Raw genomic sequence first — 21,439 nt, forward strand, 5'->3', positions numbered from 1 at the left:
TGCCATGCCTAGGAAAGCAAGGTGCAGGAGGTCTGTGCAGCAGGTGTATGATGGTCTAGAGAGCCTGGGGTGCCTTCAAATTTCCTGAGACACCTTCCTTACCAGGGCCCCAAAACCCAGTGCTCAAAATCAAGGAGAAAAGGGGGGACTTCTCTCCTGTCAGCCTAGGCTTAGGGTGGTATCAGCCCTGAGCTCTGGAGGAAGTACCCCACCCTGAGACTGGAGCATTAGAGAGCAGAGCCCCTGATTCCTTCCTGCCAGCAGCTGGACCCTGACCTTATGAGCCAGGAGGTGGCCTATATCTCAATATCTGGTCCCCAGGTCCCTTTTTCCTGTAGCACCAACTCTCCCCCCCACCTCACCCCCCCTCCAGGGTATCCAGCTCCTGGCTGCCCATCCCTGATGCCCTGGATTGACACCTCAGATTCTCTCATAGTTAACATACTATGTTTATTGACTTTAAGGAGATAGATCAAATGTCAGTTTGGGTGTAGGTCCAACTGTCTTCACAGAATGTTGTGAGCTTCAGGAAGTGGCAAGGATTGTCTTAGCCAGTCCAGGTTGATTAGAACGTAATTTTTATTGCCACGCTGCCTGAATGGTACACTTCCGGCTCTTGCAGTGATTCTCTGAAGTCTACTTGTGGAAGGGCTGCCTTCCCCTACCCCTGCCGAACTGTGCTGGGTCATAATTGGGCAAGGCAGTTCTTGGTGGTACTACCAAGGAGTTGTAGTTTCCAATCTGCACTTCAGAACAGTTGTTGAAGATAAGAGACGGTGGCCCTTTAAGAGGAAAGGAGGAGGTGATGGTGAGAGGGTTCAGAGGTTAGAAAGATGAGGTTGGCAAGCACTTTGGGGAAAGGGGCAGTGACACCTTGTGATTACCCTGGGGAATGCAAATGCAGGGTCTTCACCTGCTAGCTACTGTGTCCCAGTATGAGCTGTGCCTCTTCAGAATTAGTCTTGTAGAAGCTCAAAGGAGTAGTGCTGGCTGTTTGGGTGTCTTTGATGGGAGACTTTCTGGACTTGCTTATCAATAAAGGAACTGTGGGGGCTCACAGACTCTGTGCTGGGAAAAGTCAGTGGGATCCTCTCCTAGTGGATGTCATGTTCCTCGTATTAAGCGAGGCAGACAGATCGGGTTAGATGATCTCTAGTCATCCCTTCCCACCTCCAGAGTAACTCATGTCTATAGATGAGTGCTGAGGAGGAAGGTGAGCTGAGCAGGGAGAGCAAGAGAGAATGAAGAATGGGTACCTGTCGTTGGATTCGGTGGGGTCCAGGAATACCAAGGAGTGCCGTGTCTTCCATCTCCCTGCAAACAACACAGAGCTCTCAGGCTTTCTATTCAAGAGGCTAATCTCATCACCGTGCAGTTCTCCTGGGTAAGAGGGTGTGCTCTAGTCTTGCCAGTGTCTCACCTGATTCCTTTGGGGGTGAGGACCGGGAGTCTCAGTAAAGACTGGCCTGGGTGTTGTGCCTCTGAAGGGTAAAGTATGTGGAATCTGGGGAGTGCCAGCCATGGGGTCAGAAGATGTCCTTGCTGGTGTGGCATGCCCAACTGATGTGTCCTGTGCTGGCCTCTCAGAAAGGTTTATGCATTTTCCAGGAACTGGTCGGGAGGGTTCCTCCAAATGCAGGCGGTCCAGCATTTCAAAAACCATGGTTTCCCTCGGGCAATCCATTTCTGTGCCTCTTTGGCTTGGCTCTTTGGCAGACAAGTTTCTGCCGCTGCTTCTGTGCTGAGACAGATAATGCTTTACCTGTGCAGACAGGGGGACCTTGTTGTCAGGAGCCGGGGCAGCCAAAGGAAACCCCAGTGAATATTTTCTTGGTCTCTGGAGACTAAGGAGTAGGTTCTGGTGAATGGGAATGACAATCAAGGATTAAATAATGGTGGCCAGTGAAGATAAACTGAACGGTTAAGGGAGCCACTTGTGCCATCTCCAAATAGTTCCTGGATGGGAAGGCAGTGCTAGAAACTCACCTCGGAGACAGCAGCATCTACCTTGTCCTTTACCAGATTGTAAACTTCATTGGTTTTTGGTTCGCAGTCTGAAAGACAACAGCGAGTTGTATACGAGTTGGACTTCTTTCCTTAGAGAAGCTCCTTGATGAAGACCCAAGCCTACCCTAGCTGCCAAAGATACGGCTAACTCACCCTGGAAGGATGGCCTGCTTTTGGACTGGGAACCCCAGCAAAGAATCATTAACTCCTTCAGTCTTTCCAAGCCGGGAGTCTCAGGGCTGTCTGGAGGCAGCTCTGTCAGTGGAGGACGACTCTGCCTGTCACACACTGTTTCCCGGATTAGTGAAGTCTTGTCTACCACTGGAGTTGGGGGATAACATAAGGAATTCATGAAATGAGGGGACAGCCCATTCTATCTCGGGCAGGAGCAGGGAGAGTCATCCAAGTGGGAGGTGAGGTGGTAAGAGGGCAGTGTGTTAGTGGGTCAGGGTAAAAGGGAGGGCTCCAGGGGGTTTTAGGTGCTTTCGGGTACTCCATTTGGAGTCTTACACTCAGCTTCTCTGCCAGCCAGCACTGCCCACGTGAGGATTCCAAAGCTGTACAGACACAAATGGAGGCTTAGATGGCCTCTGGGGAGACATCTTTCCTGTATCATACCCTTTAGAAGGGCCCAAATTGGTATAGAGATTTGGAGTGTGTTTGGGGTGGGTGGTTTACCTGTAGACATCACTCGCTTTAGAAGCCTTCAGGTTGACATTAACCAACAGCTCTGGGTCCAAGTAAGCTAGGGTGCCCCCAGAGTCCCTGGATCCTGATCCTGACCCTGACTGGGACCCTCCCTGAAACGTGGACAGGCCAAAATCTGCTAGCTATAAAGGAAAGGAAAGGGAAGGTATTAGATGAAGGGGGTGGGGGTCAGAGATTTTTCCCTCTCTTGCTCCCCAGAAGATGCAGCAGCCTCAGCTTTTTGGAAGGTGGTATGGAGGACCAGAGGGAAGGTAGAGTCATTGAGACCTTAGCAGGAGATCTGAGTTGCTGATGGGCAGGCCTGAGATAAGTCAGCCTGGGTCCATGAGGGTGCATTAGGCCTGTGGAACTGAGCCAGGGGGTTAAGAAGGGCCTCTGGTAAGGAGGGTCACCTGGTATGACTAGAGATAAAACTCCTAGTTGGGTCTTGTCATGTATTCAGAGGGACAGGTACTCAACATGGTCCCACGTCTACACTAGGTTGTAGATGGACTAACCTTGGCGTGGAGCTCTGGGTCCAGCAGAATGTTAGAGGGCTTGAGGTCCCGGTGCAGGAGCGGAGGGTTCAAGCTGTGTAGGTAACACATCCCCAGCGCCACTTCCTGCAGCAGGCGACAGAGGAGTGGCCAGGGCCGAGGGCACTCAGGTTGCAGCAGCCCTGCGAGGGAGCCGTTCTCCATGAATCTTGTCACCAGAGCCTGCCCGGACACGAAGTCCCACTGGAGGTCCTCAGTGACCCCCAGCAGGAGCAGAACGTTCTCATTACGAAGATTAACCATAGCCTTCACCTCCCTGGATATCTTCTTCCTACACGCCGAAAGGGGGCCAAAATTGGATTGCGCTCTGAAAGACCCCACCCTTGCCCCACTCAGGCTCGTGACCACACTCTGACTACAGCTGGGGTCACTCACGAGTTCACGATCTTGACTGCTACATCATGGTTCCATTTTCTGTGGTGTGCCCGGAACACGACTCCGAACCCTCCTTTGCCCACAAACTCCAGCTTCTTCAGTTCTTCACGGCTCACCAGAGGAAACGACGCACCAGTAGGCCTGAAAAAGGTTCTTGTCCGGTAGGGGGCCCATCCCCCAGCCTAGCGCATCCTCTGTCTCCCAAGCGCCGGGATTCCGTGACTGCGCGTGGGCAGCGTAGGCAGCGTGTCTAGCCTCCCCACTGCTGCCCGCCTCACCCCCCAGCTTTGTCCCCTGCCTCAGAAAAGGCGTCCTTTGAGTGTGTCCCCGGGCCACCTGTGTGGGTGTGCGGGAGACACAGCTCACTCCCGACTCACCATAACTTGACAGAAGACATCGTCGGGAGCTAGCGGCTTCCTGGAGTTATGTGCGCACAGACGGAGCTGGAAACCCGACGTCTACGGCTGAGTGTGGACTGAGAGGAAGGCAGGGTCTGCAAGGGGAACAAACAATCGGTTGGTCAAGGCACGGAGGTTCAGGCCCCGAATTCCGCTTCCCAGGTCGCTCCCCCGGACTTTGAATGAGCGACTTCACAACTTCCCTTTCAAATAAGAGGCTCCTTCTATCTCCGCCCCCTGGGGTGGAGCATTGAAAACTTTGGGGCTATTTCCTGTGCACGTGCCTTGAAACTGCTTCCACCCGAGAAGCGACCCGGCACTGGGCGTGCCACAAAAGGTGTCCTCACCATCCAGGAACGATTGACTCCCCACGGTTGCCAGTCTCTCTTGGACCCCTTAGCTCCACCGCTTGCCAACCACATTTTGATGAAGGGAGGATGGAGATCAGGAGGATTTTATGGTCCTAAGATCTCGGAGTAACGCTTCTAGTAAGGGTTGTCTTGGGCCAGGTACACATACTGGCTTCTTAGATCAACCGTATTTTCTTTTCTATAGAGGAGGAAACCCAAGTACTTACAGTTTAAATCGCTTGGCCAAGTAAGTATGGGACTAGTTTAGAACCGAGTTCTGCTCCACCAAGCTAGCCCTTATTTTATTTATTTATTTATTTATTTATTTATTTATTTATTTATTTTTGAGACAGGGTCTCTTTTTGGAGCCCTGGTTGATCTGGAACTCGAGTATAGAGACCAGGTTGACTCAAACTCACAGAGAGCCATCTGCATCTGCCTCCTGACTAAGTGCTGGGATTAAAGGTGTACGCCACCATGCTTGGCTTATTTATTTATCTTAAAATTTATTTATGTGTGTGCATGTCCATGCATGTGGTGAAGGGGTGCATGTCATGGTGTGTGTGTGTGTGTGTGTGTGTGTAGGTGTTGGACCTTGTTTGAGATAGGGTCAGTTTGTTCTCTGCTGTGTGCATAATGCTATGTGTTAGCCTGTTAATGTCCCAGTATTCTCCTGTCTCTCATCTTACTGTAGGAACACTGGCATGGTATACATGGGCTACTGTCCCCAATGTCACTTTAGTTGTGGGAATATGAGTTCAGGTCCTCATGCTTGCATGACAAGAATTTTGCCTACTAAGCGGCTCACACACACACACACACTCCAGCTCAAGTTAGCTTATTCTTCTTGCCAATGCCTCTGGGCTATATAAATCTACCTGTGGTGCAGGTAAGGTATGAGGAACGCAGCAATGCACTAAAGGACCTCTCAGGATCCCTGCTCAGCAAGAGCAGCTACTAAGTAGAGGTTGTCTGATCTATAAACTGTGGAGCTGGAAGGGCCAGGGTCTATCCCAGGGTATTGCAATGAGGATAGGTGTGCTGGCCCTGCAATCGAGCCACCGCTGCTGTGATGGCCTCTGTCGCAGCTCTAAGGGCTTCCCACCCTTTCCCTTGTGTGACACCTTTGTCAAGTAAATACTCCGATTCATGCTTCAGGCAAGCATGGCATATATTCTCCATGAAAGCTTTTCAAGATCCTAGAGTGTCAGACTGTTGGGTAACAGGAGGACTGGTGGTGCACGCCTTTAATCCCAGCCCTCAGGAAGCAGAGGCAGGCAGACATCCAGGACCAGCCTGGTCTACATAAGGAGTTTGAGGCCAGTTTAGCTACATAGCAAAACCTTGTCTCAAAATAAATAAGTACAAATGAGTTTAAGGTAGGGGCTGGAGAGATGGCTCATCAGCGAAGATGACCGGTTGGTCTTCCAGAGGACCCTGGCTTGATTCCCAGTACACACATGGTGGCACACAATTGTATGTAACTCCAATGCCAGGGGATCTGACACGTTCTTGTGTCCTCTGTGGGCACTAGGCATGCATGTGGTCACAGACTACATGCAGATTTAAAAAAAAAATCAAACTAAATTTGAAGTAGCCAACAGATCCCTATATTCTATCACTCAGTGGCATAGTTGTGGCTGGAGGTAAAAATAACTGGATAGTCGGCCCTAGCATTCAGTCCTTAATAGGAAGATCCAACCTCAAGCTAACACTCTGGAGCAATTTCATAGTTACTCCCTATTCCTTCTTCCCAGGCCCAGTAAACCACCATTCCCACCTCATTCCTACTCCCCAACCTTCGCTGACAAACACTTCAGATGCCTTATAAAAGAGACACACCACTAATTCCAATACTCTGGAGGCAGAGTTAGACCAACCTGGTCTACGGACAGGGCTACACAGAGAAACCCTGTCTCAAAAAGAAAAAGAAGGAGGAGGAGGAAGAGGAAGAACCATATGCTATCTTATATGACTGGTTTACTTCATTTGGATTCAGACACAACATCTTCGAGGTAAATTATGTTATGGGATGTTTCTGAATTTTATTAAGGTTAAATAATATCCATAAACGCTGAAACTATTCTAGCACAGTGCATACCACACCTCTATGCCCATCCATCCATCCTGGGCATTGGTTGGTTTTCTCCTTTCAAACATTGTAAATGACAGTGCTGTGGACATTATTGTACAGAAGCTATTTGAGTCCCAGCTTCTAGTTCTTTTCGGAGGTAGAAGTGCTCATAGCAGATGCTGTTTGGAAGAAGAGAGTCACCCCTCTCATCAGCGAGGGTTTGGAAGGATGCTCAGTGATTTGGGTTGAGTGTGCTGGAAAACATGCTCTCCTTGCTGCACTTCAGAGTTCCTGAAATCTTTTTTTTCTTTGTTTGTTTTTTTTTTTTTTTTTTTTTTTTTTTTTTTTTTTTTTTTTTTTTCCGAGACAGGGTTTCTCTGTGTAGCCTTGGCTGTCCTGGAACTCACTCTGTAGACCAGGCTGGCCTCAAACTCAGAAACCAGCCTGCCTCTGCCTCCCGAGTGCTGGGACTAAAGGAATGCACCACCACGCCCAGCAAGTTCCTGAAATCTTAGTTTCCATCGTTAGGGATATCTTAGTCTGTGGAGGGGAGGTGTGCGTTCATTATTTTAGAAATGTTGTCTTTTCACTCCTTGAAAAATATACATTGGCAGGATGTACAATCGGTGTTTACATTTTTTCCCCTCTTCTGGTGTGATTCCAAATTTACACATTGTTTTAGTCAGGGTTTCTATTCCTGCACAAACATCATGACCAAGAAGCAAGTTGGGGAGGAAAGGGTTTATTCGGCTTACACTTCCATACTGCTGTTCATCACCAAAGGAAGTCAGGACTGGAACTCAAGCAGGTCAGAAAGCAGGAGCTGATGAAGAGGCCATGGAGAGATGTTCTTTACTGGCTTGCCTCCCCTGGCTTGCTCAGCCTACTCTCTTATAGAACCCAAGACTACCAGCCCAGGGATGGTCCCACCCACAAGGGGCCTTTCCCCCTTGATCACTAATTGAGAAAATGCGTTACAGTTGGATCTCATGGAGGCATTTCCTCAACTGAAGCTCCTTTCTCTGTGATAACTCAGCTGTGTCAAGTTGACACAAAAATAGCCAGTACACACATGTTAAACCTCCTTGCTCCTTACGCTAAGCTTTTCAATAGCCTTGCCTATCTTTGCCAAATTTAAAGGAGGCTCTTTTCCAGGGGACCGATATGCTCAGCTGTGACTCCAGCTCTGCCATTTGAGTACAGGAATTTTGGCTGATGTTCCCCCCCCCCATCTATCTGGGACTTTAAAAAATATTTTCTTGTTCTTTTAAAAATTTTTAATATGTTCTAGTAATGGATGGTAATAACAGCAACAGTGTGGATGTACTTAATTGATCCCGCCGAACTGTATTTCTTAAATACGTAAAATGATTCATTTTTAGCTACACATATTTTACAAGTAAGAAGGATCTGATAAAGATAAAGTTGCATGTATCAGAGAAGAGATTCGGGGAGTGGGGGTTGTAAATCATCTGGGGGAGTGCTCCTCCTGCTAGAAGCCCTGAGTTGGATCCCAGCCTGTGTGTAAACTAGGAGCTGTGGTGCAGGTCTGGAATTCTATAATCCCAGCCCTCTGCTGGTCGTGGCAGGGGAACCAGAAGTTCAAGGTTATTATTAGTTACATAGTGAGTTTAAGGCCAACCTGGGCTACCTGAGACCCTGCCTCAAAAGAGGGGAGGAGAGGGTGGTGGTATATGAAGATAGTTTAATGAATATTTAACGATTTGTATTAATAAGCAGTTTAGCTGAGTGTAGACATTAAATTTTATTGGAAGAATAAAAGAAAAGTACAAAACTGGAAATGAGTGGGCAGTGGTGGCGCACGCCTTTAATCCCAGCACTTGGGAGGCAGAGGCAGGTGGATTTCTGAGTTCGAGGCCAGCCTGGTCTACAGAGTGAGTTCCAGGACAGCCAGGGCTACACAGAGAAACCCTGTCTCGAAAAATCAAAACAAGCAAACAAACAACAACAACAAAAACCCCTGGAAATGATAATGTGTGCCTGTAATCGCAACACTTTGCAGGTCTAGGCAAGAAGATGAGAAATTCAAGGTCATCTGATAATTTCCAAATTCGAGGCCAGCCTGAGCTACGGGGTGAGAGAGGGCCTATCTCAAACAATAGAAATGAAAAGAAACAATAAGAGGAAAAAAAGAAGTGTGTATAAACCTCTTTAGAAAAATATCTGGCCGTGGTGGATAAGCTTGATCTTGTCTTCCCTGAAGTCTGGTTCCTTGGCAGGGGTTACGATGGTAACCTTCCTGACCCGTAAAGACATCCCCCCGTGGGTGAAAGTTCCTGAAGACCTGAAAGATCCAGAAGTATTCCAGGTTCAGTCGCTGGTGCTGAAATATCTGTTTGGCCCACAGGGATCTCGAATGTCTCACATCGAGCAGGTGAGCCAGGCCATGTTTGAGCTGAAGAACCTGGAATCTCCTGAAGAACTTAAGAGGTCTTCATTTACGGCTCTCAAAACAACAAGGTTCGGGCTAAATGGATGCTTCAGTCCATGGCTGAGAGGTACCGCCTGCACCAGCAAAAAGGTTTCTAGGAGAACGTTAGAACTGGCCCAGTGGAGCCCTGGTTCTAATTAGAGGTCCACAAAAACATGCTTAAAGAGATAGTGAATCATGTGGACTTGCTCCTGTCCCACGACACTTAATCCTCCTGTTTGGTGGTTCTCATGCAGAAGTGCTGAAGCTGGAGGAATCCATGAAGACCCTGGAGCTAGGCCAGTATATCGAGTGAAGCCAGTTTCCCGTCATTGTGTCTCCCACCTGGACGCAGGTTAAGCTGTGGCCAGTGTTTGGTTCTGGCGGGATTTTTAGCTTTGTTACATCCTAGCAAGATATTCCTGGATCCCTGCTGCACATTCTGATGTGAATACCAAGGTTACCATTCTAAATAAAAAATAAAATTGAAATGATTAAAAAAAAAAAGAAAAAAGAAAAGAAAAATATCTGAATAAGAGGTAGATATATTGGCCCAGCACAAGGGAGGCTGAGGCAGGAGGATAGTGAATTTGAGGCTAGCCTGGTCTACTTTGTAAGATTCTGTCTCAAGCAAAACTGAATGATCAAGTTGGAATATGTTCCAAGGAGTTGTTCCCAGATAGGGGTTCGTGGATTTTTATTTTCTTGTATTTTATGTTGTTTATTTAGATGAGGGTGGAAGAGGGTATCAGATCCCGTGGAATTGGAGTTAGAGGCTGCTGTGGGCCACCTGCCTCTGTCATTGAGAACTAAACTTGGAACCTCTGGAAGAGCAACAAGTGCTCTTAACTACGGAGTCATCTCCCCAGCCCTCTGTATCCTTATTTAAAACTTGACATTCTAATTTTTTCTGAGATGGATTTATTAGGTGTGCACTGAATTGCAGCCTCCTGTTCTCCCCTAGGGCCCCGCGCCGAGATGAAGCCATTTCCCTCTCCTCTCTGTAACACTCCGACTCTGAAACGCTTTGCTGCCTAACTTTTCCGAAACTACTAGGCCGTGGAGTTTGCCTATGGTAAGATTCTGACAGAGATAAACTTGGAGGAGTGTGTGTGTGTGTGTGTGTTTCCAGTTCAGGGTGTTGTGATCCAACAAGGAAGTTCTATGTTTACTTTCTGTTTTCTTCCTTCCCCAGGCACCATCATGTCATTAGCGTCAATGGTGACAAGAGCTGGCCTTTCTCCTAGTTGGTAATTCATAAGGCACTGTCAGCAAATTGCCAGACACACTGCAGATGAAGAATTTGGAAACTCCCCTGTTTTGTTTTGACCTGGATGTAAACAAAGTTTTAAGGAGCCTTTGTTTTTGTTTTTGTTTAAGGTGGCAGTACAGGTTCCTTGTCTCTGCCTTAACTGTTAGGAAGTATACCTCACCAGAAAAGAAGAGATATCCCTAGGGGAAAACAAAACACTGCAAAAACAGAAAACCAAAACCAACAAAACCAACAAAGAAAACCAAAACAACGACAGTAACAACAATCTGCCACTTTGGGAACTTTGCTACATTTGATGAGGTCATAAAACAAATTCCAGGATTTGGACAGAAAAGAGCTACAGAGTGAGTTTCTGCTTAGAAAAAGGATACCTAAATTGCTGCCAGGGCCACGCCCCCTTCTCCTGGCGGCTTCCTTCTGGAAGGCCTATCCCTTGCTTTTCTGTATCGAAGCTGAGATGCCTTCACAAAGTCACTGGATCAAGTACCACCATGCTTCCTGTCTCAGGAATGGAAAATCCTACCCCACTCCCTCACAGAGAGGAGTGTAGAGTGTGTCCCAGCAAATTCTACTCACAGAACCTAAGCCCCTCATCTGAACCCTTAAGGCAAGGGTACTGGAAAAGGGGACTTACCTCAACTCTTTGTTAGTGTGGACAGACTAAGGATTTTAGAGGGGGCTGGAGGGATGGCTCAGTGGTTAAGAGCATTGACTGCTCTTGCAGAGGACCTGAGTTCGATTCCCAGCCCCCACATACAAGCTTATGACTGCCTACACCTTCCTCTGGTGTCCTGTGGACACGCATGCACATGGTGCACATGTATACATACAGCCAAACACTCCTCCATCTAAAATAAAAACAACAAAATCTTAAAGTATTTTGAGCAGCCATAACTGCTGTGGCTGCGTAAGTACTTATATAACACATCCAGTAGTTTAGAGCCCTTCTGTTTGCTAACTGTGTCCAGCTAATACCAAGGATCTGATTTCCTAACCCGTCTCATCCCAGTGGGGCAGGCTGATCCTCCTAATGGATTCCCTTCTTGGTGTAATACGGTACTTTCTTTTCTTTCCTTTCCCTTTTTCTTTTTTCTTCCCTCCTTCCCCCTCCCTTTTCCTTCCTTCTCTTCTTCAGTTTTTCAACCCAGGGTTTCTCTGTGAAGTCCTGTCTGTTCTGGAACTTGCTCTGTACCAGACTGGCCTCAGACTCAGAGACCCACCTGCCTCTGCTTCCTGAGATTAAAGGCATGTGTTATTTCTAAAATCGAATGAGCCAACAATATATATGGAAGATTCATGTACGACATAAGGGTGGGAATGCATTTTATTTATTTCTGGACAGGGTCTTATTATATAGCACTGGTTGTCCTATAACTTAAGTAGATCAGCCTGGTGATAACACATTTAAAAATGCACACCACACACACACACACACACACACACACACAAACAGAGGAAATGGAGTATTGTCTAGTGGTCAAGGAACAAACTCTGGTGCCAGTAATAAAATTCTGCTCTGTTAACTAGCAGCTGTTTGGTTAATCTCTCTGTGTTTTGATTAATTATAGTACCTGCTAGGCTAGGTTATTGTGGGGATGGAATGAAATCTGGCACATGACAGGTGCTTAGGTAGCAGTCATCACTGCAGCCAGCATTCCTGAATTTCCAGTGTGAGGTTCGTTTAGACTCAGCTTTCCTTGTAGAACAGAGAAAGCTGATTTAAGGACTGCTACAAATGACTAACACTTCTTTCTGATAAACAGCCAGCTCCACCCTTTCCTCTCAGGGCCCCTGTAGTGACTCACTCTTCCCACAGTCTCTCCTTTCTCCCAGACACCTGTCCTGAGGGAGTTACTGAGGAAGTTAGTAGCCCTGGTTTGCCACCCTAATCAAGATTAGGGCGTGGTCACGGCTGAAAGTTCCTTTAGGTTTGTCTGCCTGATACAATGTTGCTGACTGAGGCTGGGCTCTCTGTGCCTGGGGCCACAGTCAGGGTGCTTTGTATGTAAGCCCTCGGGTGGCCTCTGGTTTGAGCCATAGCTGTGGTAGGCCTTTTGCTGGTCTTGACAAGGCCTGTCTTCTCATCTTCCCAGCAGCTGACAGGATTGTGGGGAGAAGACACGAGACTGGTTGTTCTGAAGGTGGTCCCCAGCTTCCTGTTCTTCCTGAGATCTGTGACACAGCCTTATTTTATATATACCACTTAAGATGGTCTCTGGAGGGACTGACTCCTGACCAGAGAGAGGCGAAAAACACATGTGTTTGGTACCCTCTTCCTCCCTGAAGAGAGTTCTCTCCTCTCTTCCTTCTGGAAGCCCACCCACCCTCATGAAGGCTCCAATCTAGGTTTTAGGCTGTGTTCTCAGAGGAACATAATCCAAGATCTACCGTCTCCTCTGCTTCTTCCTCGTTGTTTCCTTAGGATGGTCTCTGCGACCAGGGTTGCTGTCTTCAAGGAAAGACGGAAGAAACAAAAAAGCAAACAGAGCCAAATCCCACCACCTCAGAGCTGGGGTCTAATGTACACTGGCACCTGGGATGCGTTAGAGACTCTTGTCTGTCATTGCACGAGCTTGTGAGGCTCCATAGTATCAGCCCTACTTAAAATGTTTATGTATTTTTTTATGTGCATGGGTGTTTTGTCTGTGCACCACATGTGTGCAGTGCCCACAGAGACCAGAGAGAGCACTGGATTCCCAGAGACAGACAGTTAGCGAATTGAATTGGCGAATTGTGTGTGCTTCGAATTGAACCCAGGCTCTCTGGAAGAGCAGCTAGAGCTCTTTATGCTGAGCCATCTCTCTAACCTACATGAACATCATTTCAAGGAAGCTGGACAAGGCGTTGTACATCTGTCTCTGCAGTGCTTGGCAGGTAGGGAAGACAGGATCACCATGAGTGTGTCAGCTTGAGCCACACAGTGAATTCCAGGCCAGCCTGGTCTTCATACTAAGCTCTTGTCAGAGAGGGGGCTGAGTGAGGAGAGTGGACATGGGGTAAGTAACAGGTCAAATCCATATAAAGACAGACAGATGACAGTTTGGAACCCAGATTTGTTTTCTGTGTTTTGGGCGTGAATTTTAATCAGGAAACCTGAAGAGGTACCATTCTTTAAGCAGAGCTATTAGTTTCTCTAGAGCTAGCTCAGCTTCACTGAACCAGAACACTGAGCATTTGATCAGAGTCACATTTGTACTTATATCAGCACCACAGCGGGAGAGCATGCATGTTCATCACCCCAGAGAGTCTGTGTGTCCCTCTCAGTCCCTGTTCTGTCCTTTACTTGTTCTTCTTTCCTGACAACCACAGTCTGTGCTCTTAGATTGGCTTGCAGTTTTTATTCTATAGAAATGGAATCACACAGCATGTATCTTTTGTCTTGACCTCTTTCGAGACATGTGATTATTATTCCTCCATGTTCTGTGTGCTGGCAGGTTGTACATCTGATTGGCAAGATCATTATCCCTCCGTGCTGTTGTATTGGCAGATCACACCTTTATTGGTAAGTGGTATTTCCACTGTACAAGTGGCGCACGCCTCTGTTTATTTTACGGATATGATTTTCCCCTGTGGTGGTAAGGAATCAGACTCGGGGGGGCCTTATGCAGACTAGGTGAGTTTTTACCACTGAGCCACACTCCCAATGTGGCATAGACTTTCAGTTGTGAATAATTATCTGGGAATGGGATGGCACAGCCATCTGGTAGGTAGATAATATTTTAACTTTTTGTGAAATTGTCAAATGTCAGGAGGATTATAAGTTGGAGGCCAGCCTGGATTACATAGCAGACAAGAAAGAAAGATACTTTGGGCATAATGGTGCCCAGAACTCAGGAGGCAGAGGAAAAAGGATTTCTGAGAGTTTAAGGCCAGTCTGATCGACTTAGGAGCTTCAGGGTGGCCAACGCCACAAGAAACAAAAACGGCAAGCAAACAACAACAACAACAACACAGTGCTTACATGTTACCCTTTTCAAAAAATGCGCTTACATCTTACTTTTCAAAACTTGTTTTAAGACCGGGTTTTATTACATACCCTCAGCTGGCCTGGAGCTCACTGTGTCGTCTAGGCTGATTCCAAACTCACAAAGACACACTGCCTCCTTACTGCTGGGGTTAAAGGCTTGCCCTACCACAGTGGCCCGCTTGCATTTTACTGGACTGTTAGCTGTCTTATTACTGAGGTTTTGTTGTTTGGTGGGTTTGCTGTTTTCAGGACTGGGAATGAACCCAGGGACTGAGTATGATAGGCAAGCACTCAAGCACTGTACCATTGAGCTGCACCCTCGACACTGCTCTCCGTTGTTTTTAAAGATGTATTTATTTAATGTATGAGTGTACTGTCGCTGTCTTCAGACACACCAGAAGAGGGCATCGGATTCCACTGCAGATGGTTGTGAGCCACCATTTGATTGCTGGGAATTCAACTCAGGACCTCTGGAAGAGCAGTCAGTGCTCTTAACTGCTGAGCCATCTCTCCAGCCTCTTCCACCCCCACCTCCTTTTTAAAGACATTTCATAATTAAGTTTTTAAAGGCATTTATATATTCTGGATACGAGCCTTTTATAGATGTCAGTTAAAACACTTTCTTCCTGGGCTGGAGAGATGGTTCAGTGGTTAAGAGAACTGAGTTCAAATCCCGATAATCAAATGGTGGCTCACAACTACCTGTAATGAGATCTGATGCCTTCTTCTGATGTGTCTGAAGAAAGCTACAGTGTACTTACATATAATAATAAATAAATCTAAAACCAAAAAAACCAAAAAACAAAAAACACTTTCTTCCTGACTTATCCTCCCTTTTCCCTCCTTCTTCTCCTTCCTCTCTTTCTTTTCTTTTTTCCTTTCTTTGTTTCTTTGCCTCTTCCTTCCTTCCTTCCTCCCTTCCTTCCTTCCTTCCTTCCTTCCTTCCTTCCTTCCTTCCTTCCTTCCTTCCTTCCTCTCTCTCTCTCTCTCTCTCTCTCTCTTTTTCTTTCTTTCTTTCTCTCTTTCTTACAATATGTACCCCAGGCTAGCCTAAAATGAACAGTACTCTCATCTCAGCCACTTCATTGCTATGATTATTATACACACCAATATGTCTTCTCTTCAAAGTAGTTTTTGAAGGGCAAAAAAATTTTTGTTTTGCTATTTATTTATTTATTTATTTATATTTTATATATGAGTGCTGTGTCTGTATGTACTCCTGGATGCCAGAAGAGGGCATCCGATCCCTTTACAGATCTTTGTGAGTCACCATGGGATTGCTGAGAACTGCTGAGCCATCTCTCCAGCCCTTGTTTTTGTTTTTTAGACAGAATATCTCTATGTAGTCATGGCTTTCCTGTAACTCTCTATGTAGACCAGGCTGGCCTTGAACTCATAGAGATCCCCTGTATCTGCCTCCCTCTCAAGATTATACCAACTTAATATGAGGGGCAAAAGTTTTACTTTTGATAAAATCCAACCCAACTTGTCTTTCTATTTATTTGATTTCTTTTTAATGGAACATACTTTTGGTGTGTACTTCATGGATTTTCTTTAATTTTTTCTTTTAGTTTTTAAGGATGTCCATTTTGAAAGTGACAAGTTGAGTGTTTTTGTTGGTGGTGGTTTTTGTTGTTGTTGTTTGTTTTGTTTTTTTCAAGACAGGGTTTCTCTGTATAGCTCTGGTTGTCCTGGAACTCACTCTGTAGACCAGGCTGGCCTCGAACTCAGAAATCTGCCTGCCTCTGCCTCCCAAGTGCTGGGATTAAAGGCGTGCGCCGCCATTGCCCATCACTGTTGCTGTTTTTATAGGAAAACTATGAACAGGGAATTTATATACCTTGAGTCAGCTGTAGTGGAAGAAGATGCTCTACCCAGAACCATAGCTACTTCCATGGAGTGCAGTGGAGAAATAATTCAAGTGCGCACAGAGGATACCTATGCACCCACTGCTTTGGGCTGAAAGCAGTCCAGAGTTCTCTGCAAAAAGCATGCAGGGTTTGCTTTTTTTAAATATTGGAAATTGGAAAGACTATGCTGTTACAGGATCAGATTTATCCATGATTCATAGAGACCAAGGCAGTGGCTGCGTGGGATGTGTATTGAAATGGAAGACAGGGAAACTAAAGTTTGTAGTTAAAGCAAAGTCAAGCGTTGTTGAGAATGGAATTAATGCAATGGGAGTGGAGAAAAAGAGCCCCAGTCTAGAGTTATTTCTGCGGTATTAATAGGAAGATCTGGGGGATGCGAAAGTCAGAATCTTTAAGTTTCTGTAATAGGATAGTGACATAACGATCAGGTCATAAAGTCAGATATAGAAGGGATACAGTTGTGGAGGCCGATCAGGTATGGATGTGGCGAACCACATGCCGCGGCCTCAGGGGATCTGAGCGGAGCCGGCAAGAGGAAACACCGAACCAGGCTGTGGGGATTCATGGAAGGCTAGTTGAAATGAACAGCAGGGGCCAGGCATGGTGGCACACAGATGTAATACTAGCTTCTTAGGAGGCCAGAGCAGGAGGATTGTAAAAACATGGCAATGTATCCCAATAAAATTTAAAAGAGGTGGGAGACAAAGTTTAGAGGTAGAGTATGTCTTAGAACTCAGGATGTTCCGGGTTCTATTTCTAGCAGTGCCAGAACAAACAAGACAAACAAAATCAAACCACCAAGTTTAAAACAAGCAACCAACCATCCTCCCTCCCTCGTACATACAGACCAGTGGACTGAGGTCAGAAAAACAGAACCTTGGTACTGAAGGGGAAAGGAGTCATGGAGTTAGCAGCCACTGAGAGGACGCTACCTAACTCGGATTTTGCAAAAGGAGAAACTGAGCCAGGGCAGGAACCCATGCAATGTTTTAAATGGGGGTGTTTCAGAAAAAGAGGGCGAGGGAACAGAGATTGCGACCCAGTAGCAGCTTTAGACTCAAGAAGTAGTGGGTAGCCCTGGTGTTGTTTGTATTTGCTAATTCAGCTTCCCCAAGAAGGGCACCTGGGACGAGGAGTGAATCACGTGCTCTGGACTTCATGTGACACTTTATGTGACTAAAGAAACCAATCACTGGGCCAGTAGGCGGGACTTCCGGTCGGACAGGTGGACAGAGAGGGGGCAGAGGAGATTGGGCTGGAGGACGAGAGATGGAGGCGAAGATGTAGATAGCGGAGACCCCGTTTCAGGTGGCGGATCCGTTTGGATTTAATTTAGTATGGCTTATAACTAGGATGTTCGTTGTTGCGCCCAGTGATTGAGTTACCATTGATTCCGATCTAAGTTTGTGGGTGTTTTCCTTTACGCGGCGACTGGACTGGGTTCCAGAGAGAAAAGGTACGATGGCGGGCCACCCCAGCCAGCCACAGAAAATTGGAAGTGTGGGGCTTGCGTGACAGTGATCTACAGTGGGAACTTAGCAAACTGGGTGGAGAGATTTCAGAGCTCTGAGTCAGAGAGTCTCCACGAGATGAGAACAGGCTGGCCACGCCCACCAGCGCCTGGTCAGCCAGCCCGCTGGGGCCTGCCAGCTAGCATGGATTGCATTTTTAAATATTTCCCGCTACATCAAGGTTAGTGCCCCGGAAATGCACACACAAAGAATGGGAAGCTGAGCTGTCCTCGAATGTAGGTCTTTATTGGCTGGTGATCACGCCTGCGATGGGTTACTACTTCCCTGTGTTTTCTGGATGTCACCACAGGAGGTGGACAAGCTGCTCCCGGGGGTACACAACCTTGTTGTTATTTTGAGGCCGTTCTCTTTTGTCCCAGGTTGGCTTCAAACTCCTTGCATCACTGAGGGTGACCTTGACTTTCTAATCCTTCGGCTGGGAGCTTAGACTCCTGCTAACAGTTTATGCAGCGCTGGGGATCAACCTCAGGGTTTTGAGCCTTCTGGGCATCTAAGTTCTATCAACCTCGCTATGGCCCTTGTGATTTTACATATCAACGTGGAAAGATTTTTTTTTTGATGAGATTAAAATCTAAATTGGTGAACTTTAAATAAACGCAGACTTGCTCTCAGTGATGTGGTGAGTCTCGTTCATTCAGCTGAAAGGCCTATATGAAACGAAACGGACTCACTCCCTGTAAGAGGGTTGTCTACCGGCCAGCCTTCGGATGTCTTCTGTACCTCTGATTCTCTTGGGTCTTGAGCCTGTAGATCTGCACTGAGGATTGTGTAATTGTCAGCATCCATAACCAAGTAAGCCAGTCCCCTATAGCAAATGTCCTATTTGTTCTGTTTTTCTGATAACCTCAAGTGGTACAAACCAGGATGTGAGAGCCATGGTGCAAACTTGAGCCAGCATGCTGGCAAAGCAAGGCCAGTCTGCATCAGAGCAGAACTGGTCACCCATTGTGATGCTTGCAGAACAAACACCACTAACAATCATCACCATCATCATCATCATCAACAACAACAACTAAAATTAAAGATATATTTGAGGCTGGTGAGATGGATTAGCAGGCAAGGGCTTTGCTCCAAGCCTCATGGCCCGAGTTCTATATCCAGAACCCACAAAGTAGGAGAGAACCGACTTCACAAATTGTCCTTTGTCTTAGTCAGGGTTTCTATTCCTGCACAAACATCACCAAGAAGCAAGTTGGGGAGGAAAGGGTTTATTTAGCTTACACTTCCCATATTGCTGTTCATCACCAAAGGAAGTCAGGACTGGAACTCAAGCAGGGCAGGAAGCAGGAGCTGATGCAGAGGCCATGAAGGGATGCTGCTTACTGGCTTGCCTCCCCTGGCTTGCTCAGCTTGCTTTCTTATAGAACCCAAGACTACCAGCCCAGAGATGGTCCCACCCACAAAGGGGACCTCCCCCCTTGATCTCTAATTGAGAAAATGGCCCACAGCTGGATCTCATGGAGGCATTTCCTCACCTGAAGCTCCTTTCTCTGTGATAACACCAGCCTGTGTCAAGTTGACACACAAACCCAGCCAGCACATCCTTTAATCTCCACGTGTGTGCCGTGGCATGGACACACAATAAATAAAGTGTCATTTAAAAAGAAAAAAATGTATGTAGAGATACAGTTGCATTGACTTCATGACAGTTCCTAATAAATTTCAAAAAAGTTAAGATTCAATATAAAAATTATAATTTTTATTTATTCCTATGGTAGACTTATATGTGATATGCTTCCTCTTTTAAAATATTTATTTGTGTTTGTGTGTGTGTGTGTGTATGTGTCTGCCTTGGTGTGTTTATAGAGATCAGAGGACAACTTTGTGGAGTTGATTCCTGATAAGTTATTTCTCCACTGGTGAAATAAGCTGATTCCAGCCAGATTAGAGTATAAAGGCAGGCTGCAGGTTTTTTTTTTTTTTTTTTTTTTAAGATTTATTTATTTATTATATGTAAGTACACTGTAGCTGTCTTCAGACACTCCAGAAGAGGGCGCCAGATCTCGTTACGGATGGTTGTGAGCCACCATGTGGTTGCTGGGATTTGAACTCTGGACCTTCAGAAGAGCAGTCGGGTGCTCTTACCCACTGAGCCATCTCACCAGCCCCAGGCTGCAGGTTTATTGGGAAGCAGCTCTCCAGTGAGTTCACTGGTCCCAAGGAAGGGGGCCATGGAAGTTGCCATGGGGAGGGGCACACAGGAGCTGGGGAGGAGGGACATAGAGGGGAGGGGGAAGAAAGAGAAAGTATACTTATGGGGGGGTGTGGGGTGGGGGAGGACCAAAATGTCTGGATTCTATAAGAAAGGGCTTCTGGGGGGAAGGGAAGCCCAGCCCCTTGGCTGGAAATTTCAGGGTAGAAGGTCGGGTATGCCAGGTAGGGACTTGAGGGATGCTGGGAGAACCTGGAGGCTAGGTCAGTTTTGGTAGGTTAAACAGGCATCTCAGCTGTTCTCCCAGGTCTCAATCCGGACAGTTTTCTACTTTCACCATGTTGGCCTTGGAGATTGAACTTGGGTCATCAGGTATAACAGCGAGTAGGGTTACACTCTGCCATCAGATATAGTTTCCCCTATTTTTAAAACCAAAGGGAAGATGACTCAGTGGGTGCGATAGGTAGCTTTGCCAACCTGCCACACTTAGTCACCTGGAAAGAGAATGACAAGGACAGATTCTCTAAATCAGGTTGGCCTGAGGCCTGTTGTGAAGGATTGTCTCATCCTTCTTATTTAATATGGGAAGACTCAACCCACTACACAGGCAGTACCATTCCTTAGGCTGGGGGTCCTGGACAGTGTAAGCGATAGAGCTGAGCACAAGCTAGCAAAGGAGGGAGCATGGATGTATTCATTCCTCTTTGCTGTTGACAGTGGGGATGGGGTGACCCTCTACTTCAGGCTCCTGCTACTTTGACTTCTCTGCTATGATGGACTGCACTGTGGAATCCAAAGCTTAAGGCAGAGACACTGTATCATCCACTGAGCAAGCTACTTTTAACTAGACTAGCTGAATCTGAGGTTACAGGTTCTGAGAAGCATTATGTCTCAATATATAAAGTGGAGATCAACCAAGGAAGAAACCCAGCATCAACTTTGCACTTTCACATGTAGACAAACATGTGAACACGCATATACATACCCACACCATATACATGTGAAAATATATTAATATAATTATAGCAATTATGTATTGCAATTAATATAATTATAACAATTGTGTATTGTGATGGTTATATTAATATATTACATATGATGTAATATTAATATAATTCAATGATTAATCCAATAATTTTTGGTGTGGATTGCCCTGGTACTGTTTGTATGCTGATGTTAATTCTGCTTCCTTGAGAGGGGCTGCCCTGAGGAGTGGATCACATACTCAGGTGATTTCGTGTGAACCTCTCCCTGTTTTAACTGGTCAAATAAAGGCTAGAGCCCGTGATTGGGCAGTGGAGGGGGAAGGGGGGTTGGAGGTTATAGAGAGTGGGGAAGGGAAGAAAAGAGAGGAAGAGGAGGTGGAAGGAAGATGGAGAAGAACCACGTGGCTTTGAGAAGCCACAAGTAGCAAGGGATCTCATAGCTGGGGAATAGAGTACTGTAGTGGTATACATATGCCCAATCTAGGGGTGCAGCTTATAAATATTGTAACTGAGTTGTGTGGTTTTTGCATAGGCTTATTGGGGTTGGGAATATACTGCAACACTTTCTATCATACAGCCATCTATCTACTGATCTACCCATATATATTTGGCATTACTATGTATTTGAGGTAAATACATTTATTTATTTATTTATTTATTTACAATCTGCATTTCTTTGTGTGTGTGTGTGTGTGTCTGAATGTATAGTGAAGGGGGCAATGCCTTGTGCTAAGGTGTATGCCTTTAGGTCAAAAGACAAACTTGGTTATCTCCTAGCC

At 46.3% G+C, this 21,439-nt stretch overlaps 1 protein-coding gene and 1 pseudogene across 1 annotated transcript; one reads left to right on the forward strand and one right to left on the reverse strand.

Moving 5' to 3' along the window:
• Nucleotides 1-479: 479 nt before the first annotated feature.
• Nucleotides 480-4,205, reverse strand: Ripk3 (receptor interacting serine/threonine kinase 3). The gene is made up of 10 exons (XM_029469130.2): nt 4,004-4,205; nt 3,627-3,767; nt 3,213-3,522; nt 2,686-2,837; nt 2,518-2,564; nt 2,161-2,328; nt 1,987-2,054; nt 1,421-1,762; nt 1,257-1,314; nt 480-782 (listed from the first exon to the last, which is right to left on the reverse strand). The coding sequence occupies exons 1-10, from the start codon at nt 4,021-4,023 to the stop codon at nt 637-639; spliced, it is 1,452 nt and encodes a 483-aa protein (XP_029324990.1). The 5' UTR covers nt 4,024-4,205; the 3' UTR covers nt 480-636.
• Nucleotides 4,206-8,696: 4,491 nt separating this feature from the next.
• Nucleotides 8,697-9,195, forward strand: LOC110309819 (developmental pluripotency-associated protein 5A-like; annotated as a pseudogene).
• Nucleotides 9,196-21,439: the final 12,244 nt, after the last annotated feature.

The sequence above is a fragment of the Mus caroli genome, unplaced genomic scaffold (genome assembly GCF_978045245.1).
Source record: "Mus caroli unplaced genomic scaffold, Mus_caroli_1 scaffold_12, whole genome shotgun sequence".
In the NCBI taxonomy this organism is placed as follows: domain Eukaryota; kingdom Metazoa; phylum Chordata; class Mammalia; order Rodentia; family Muridae; genus Mus; species Mus caroli.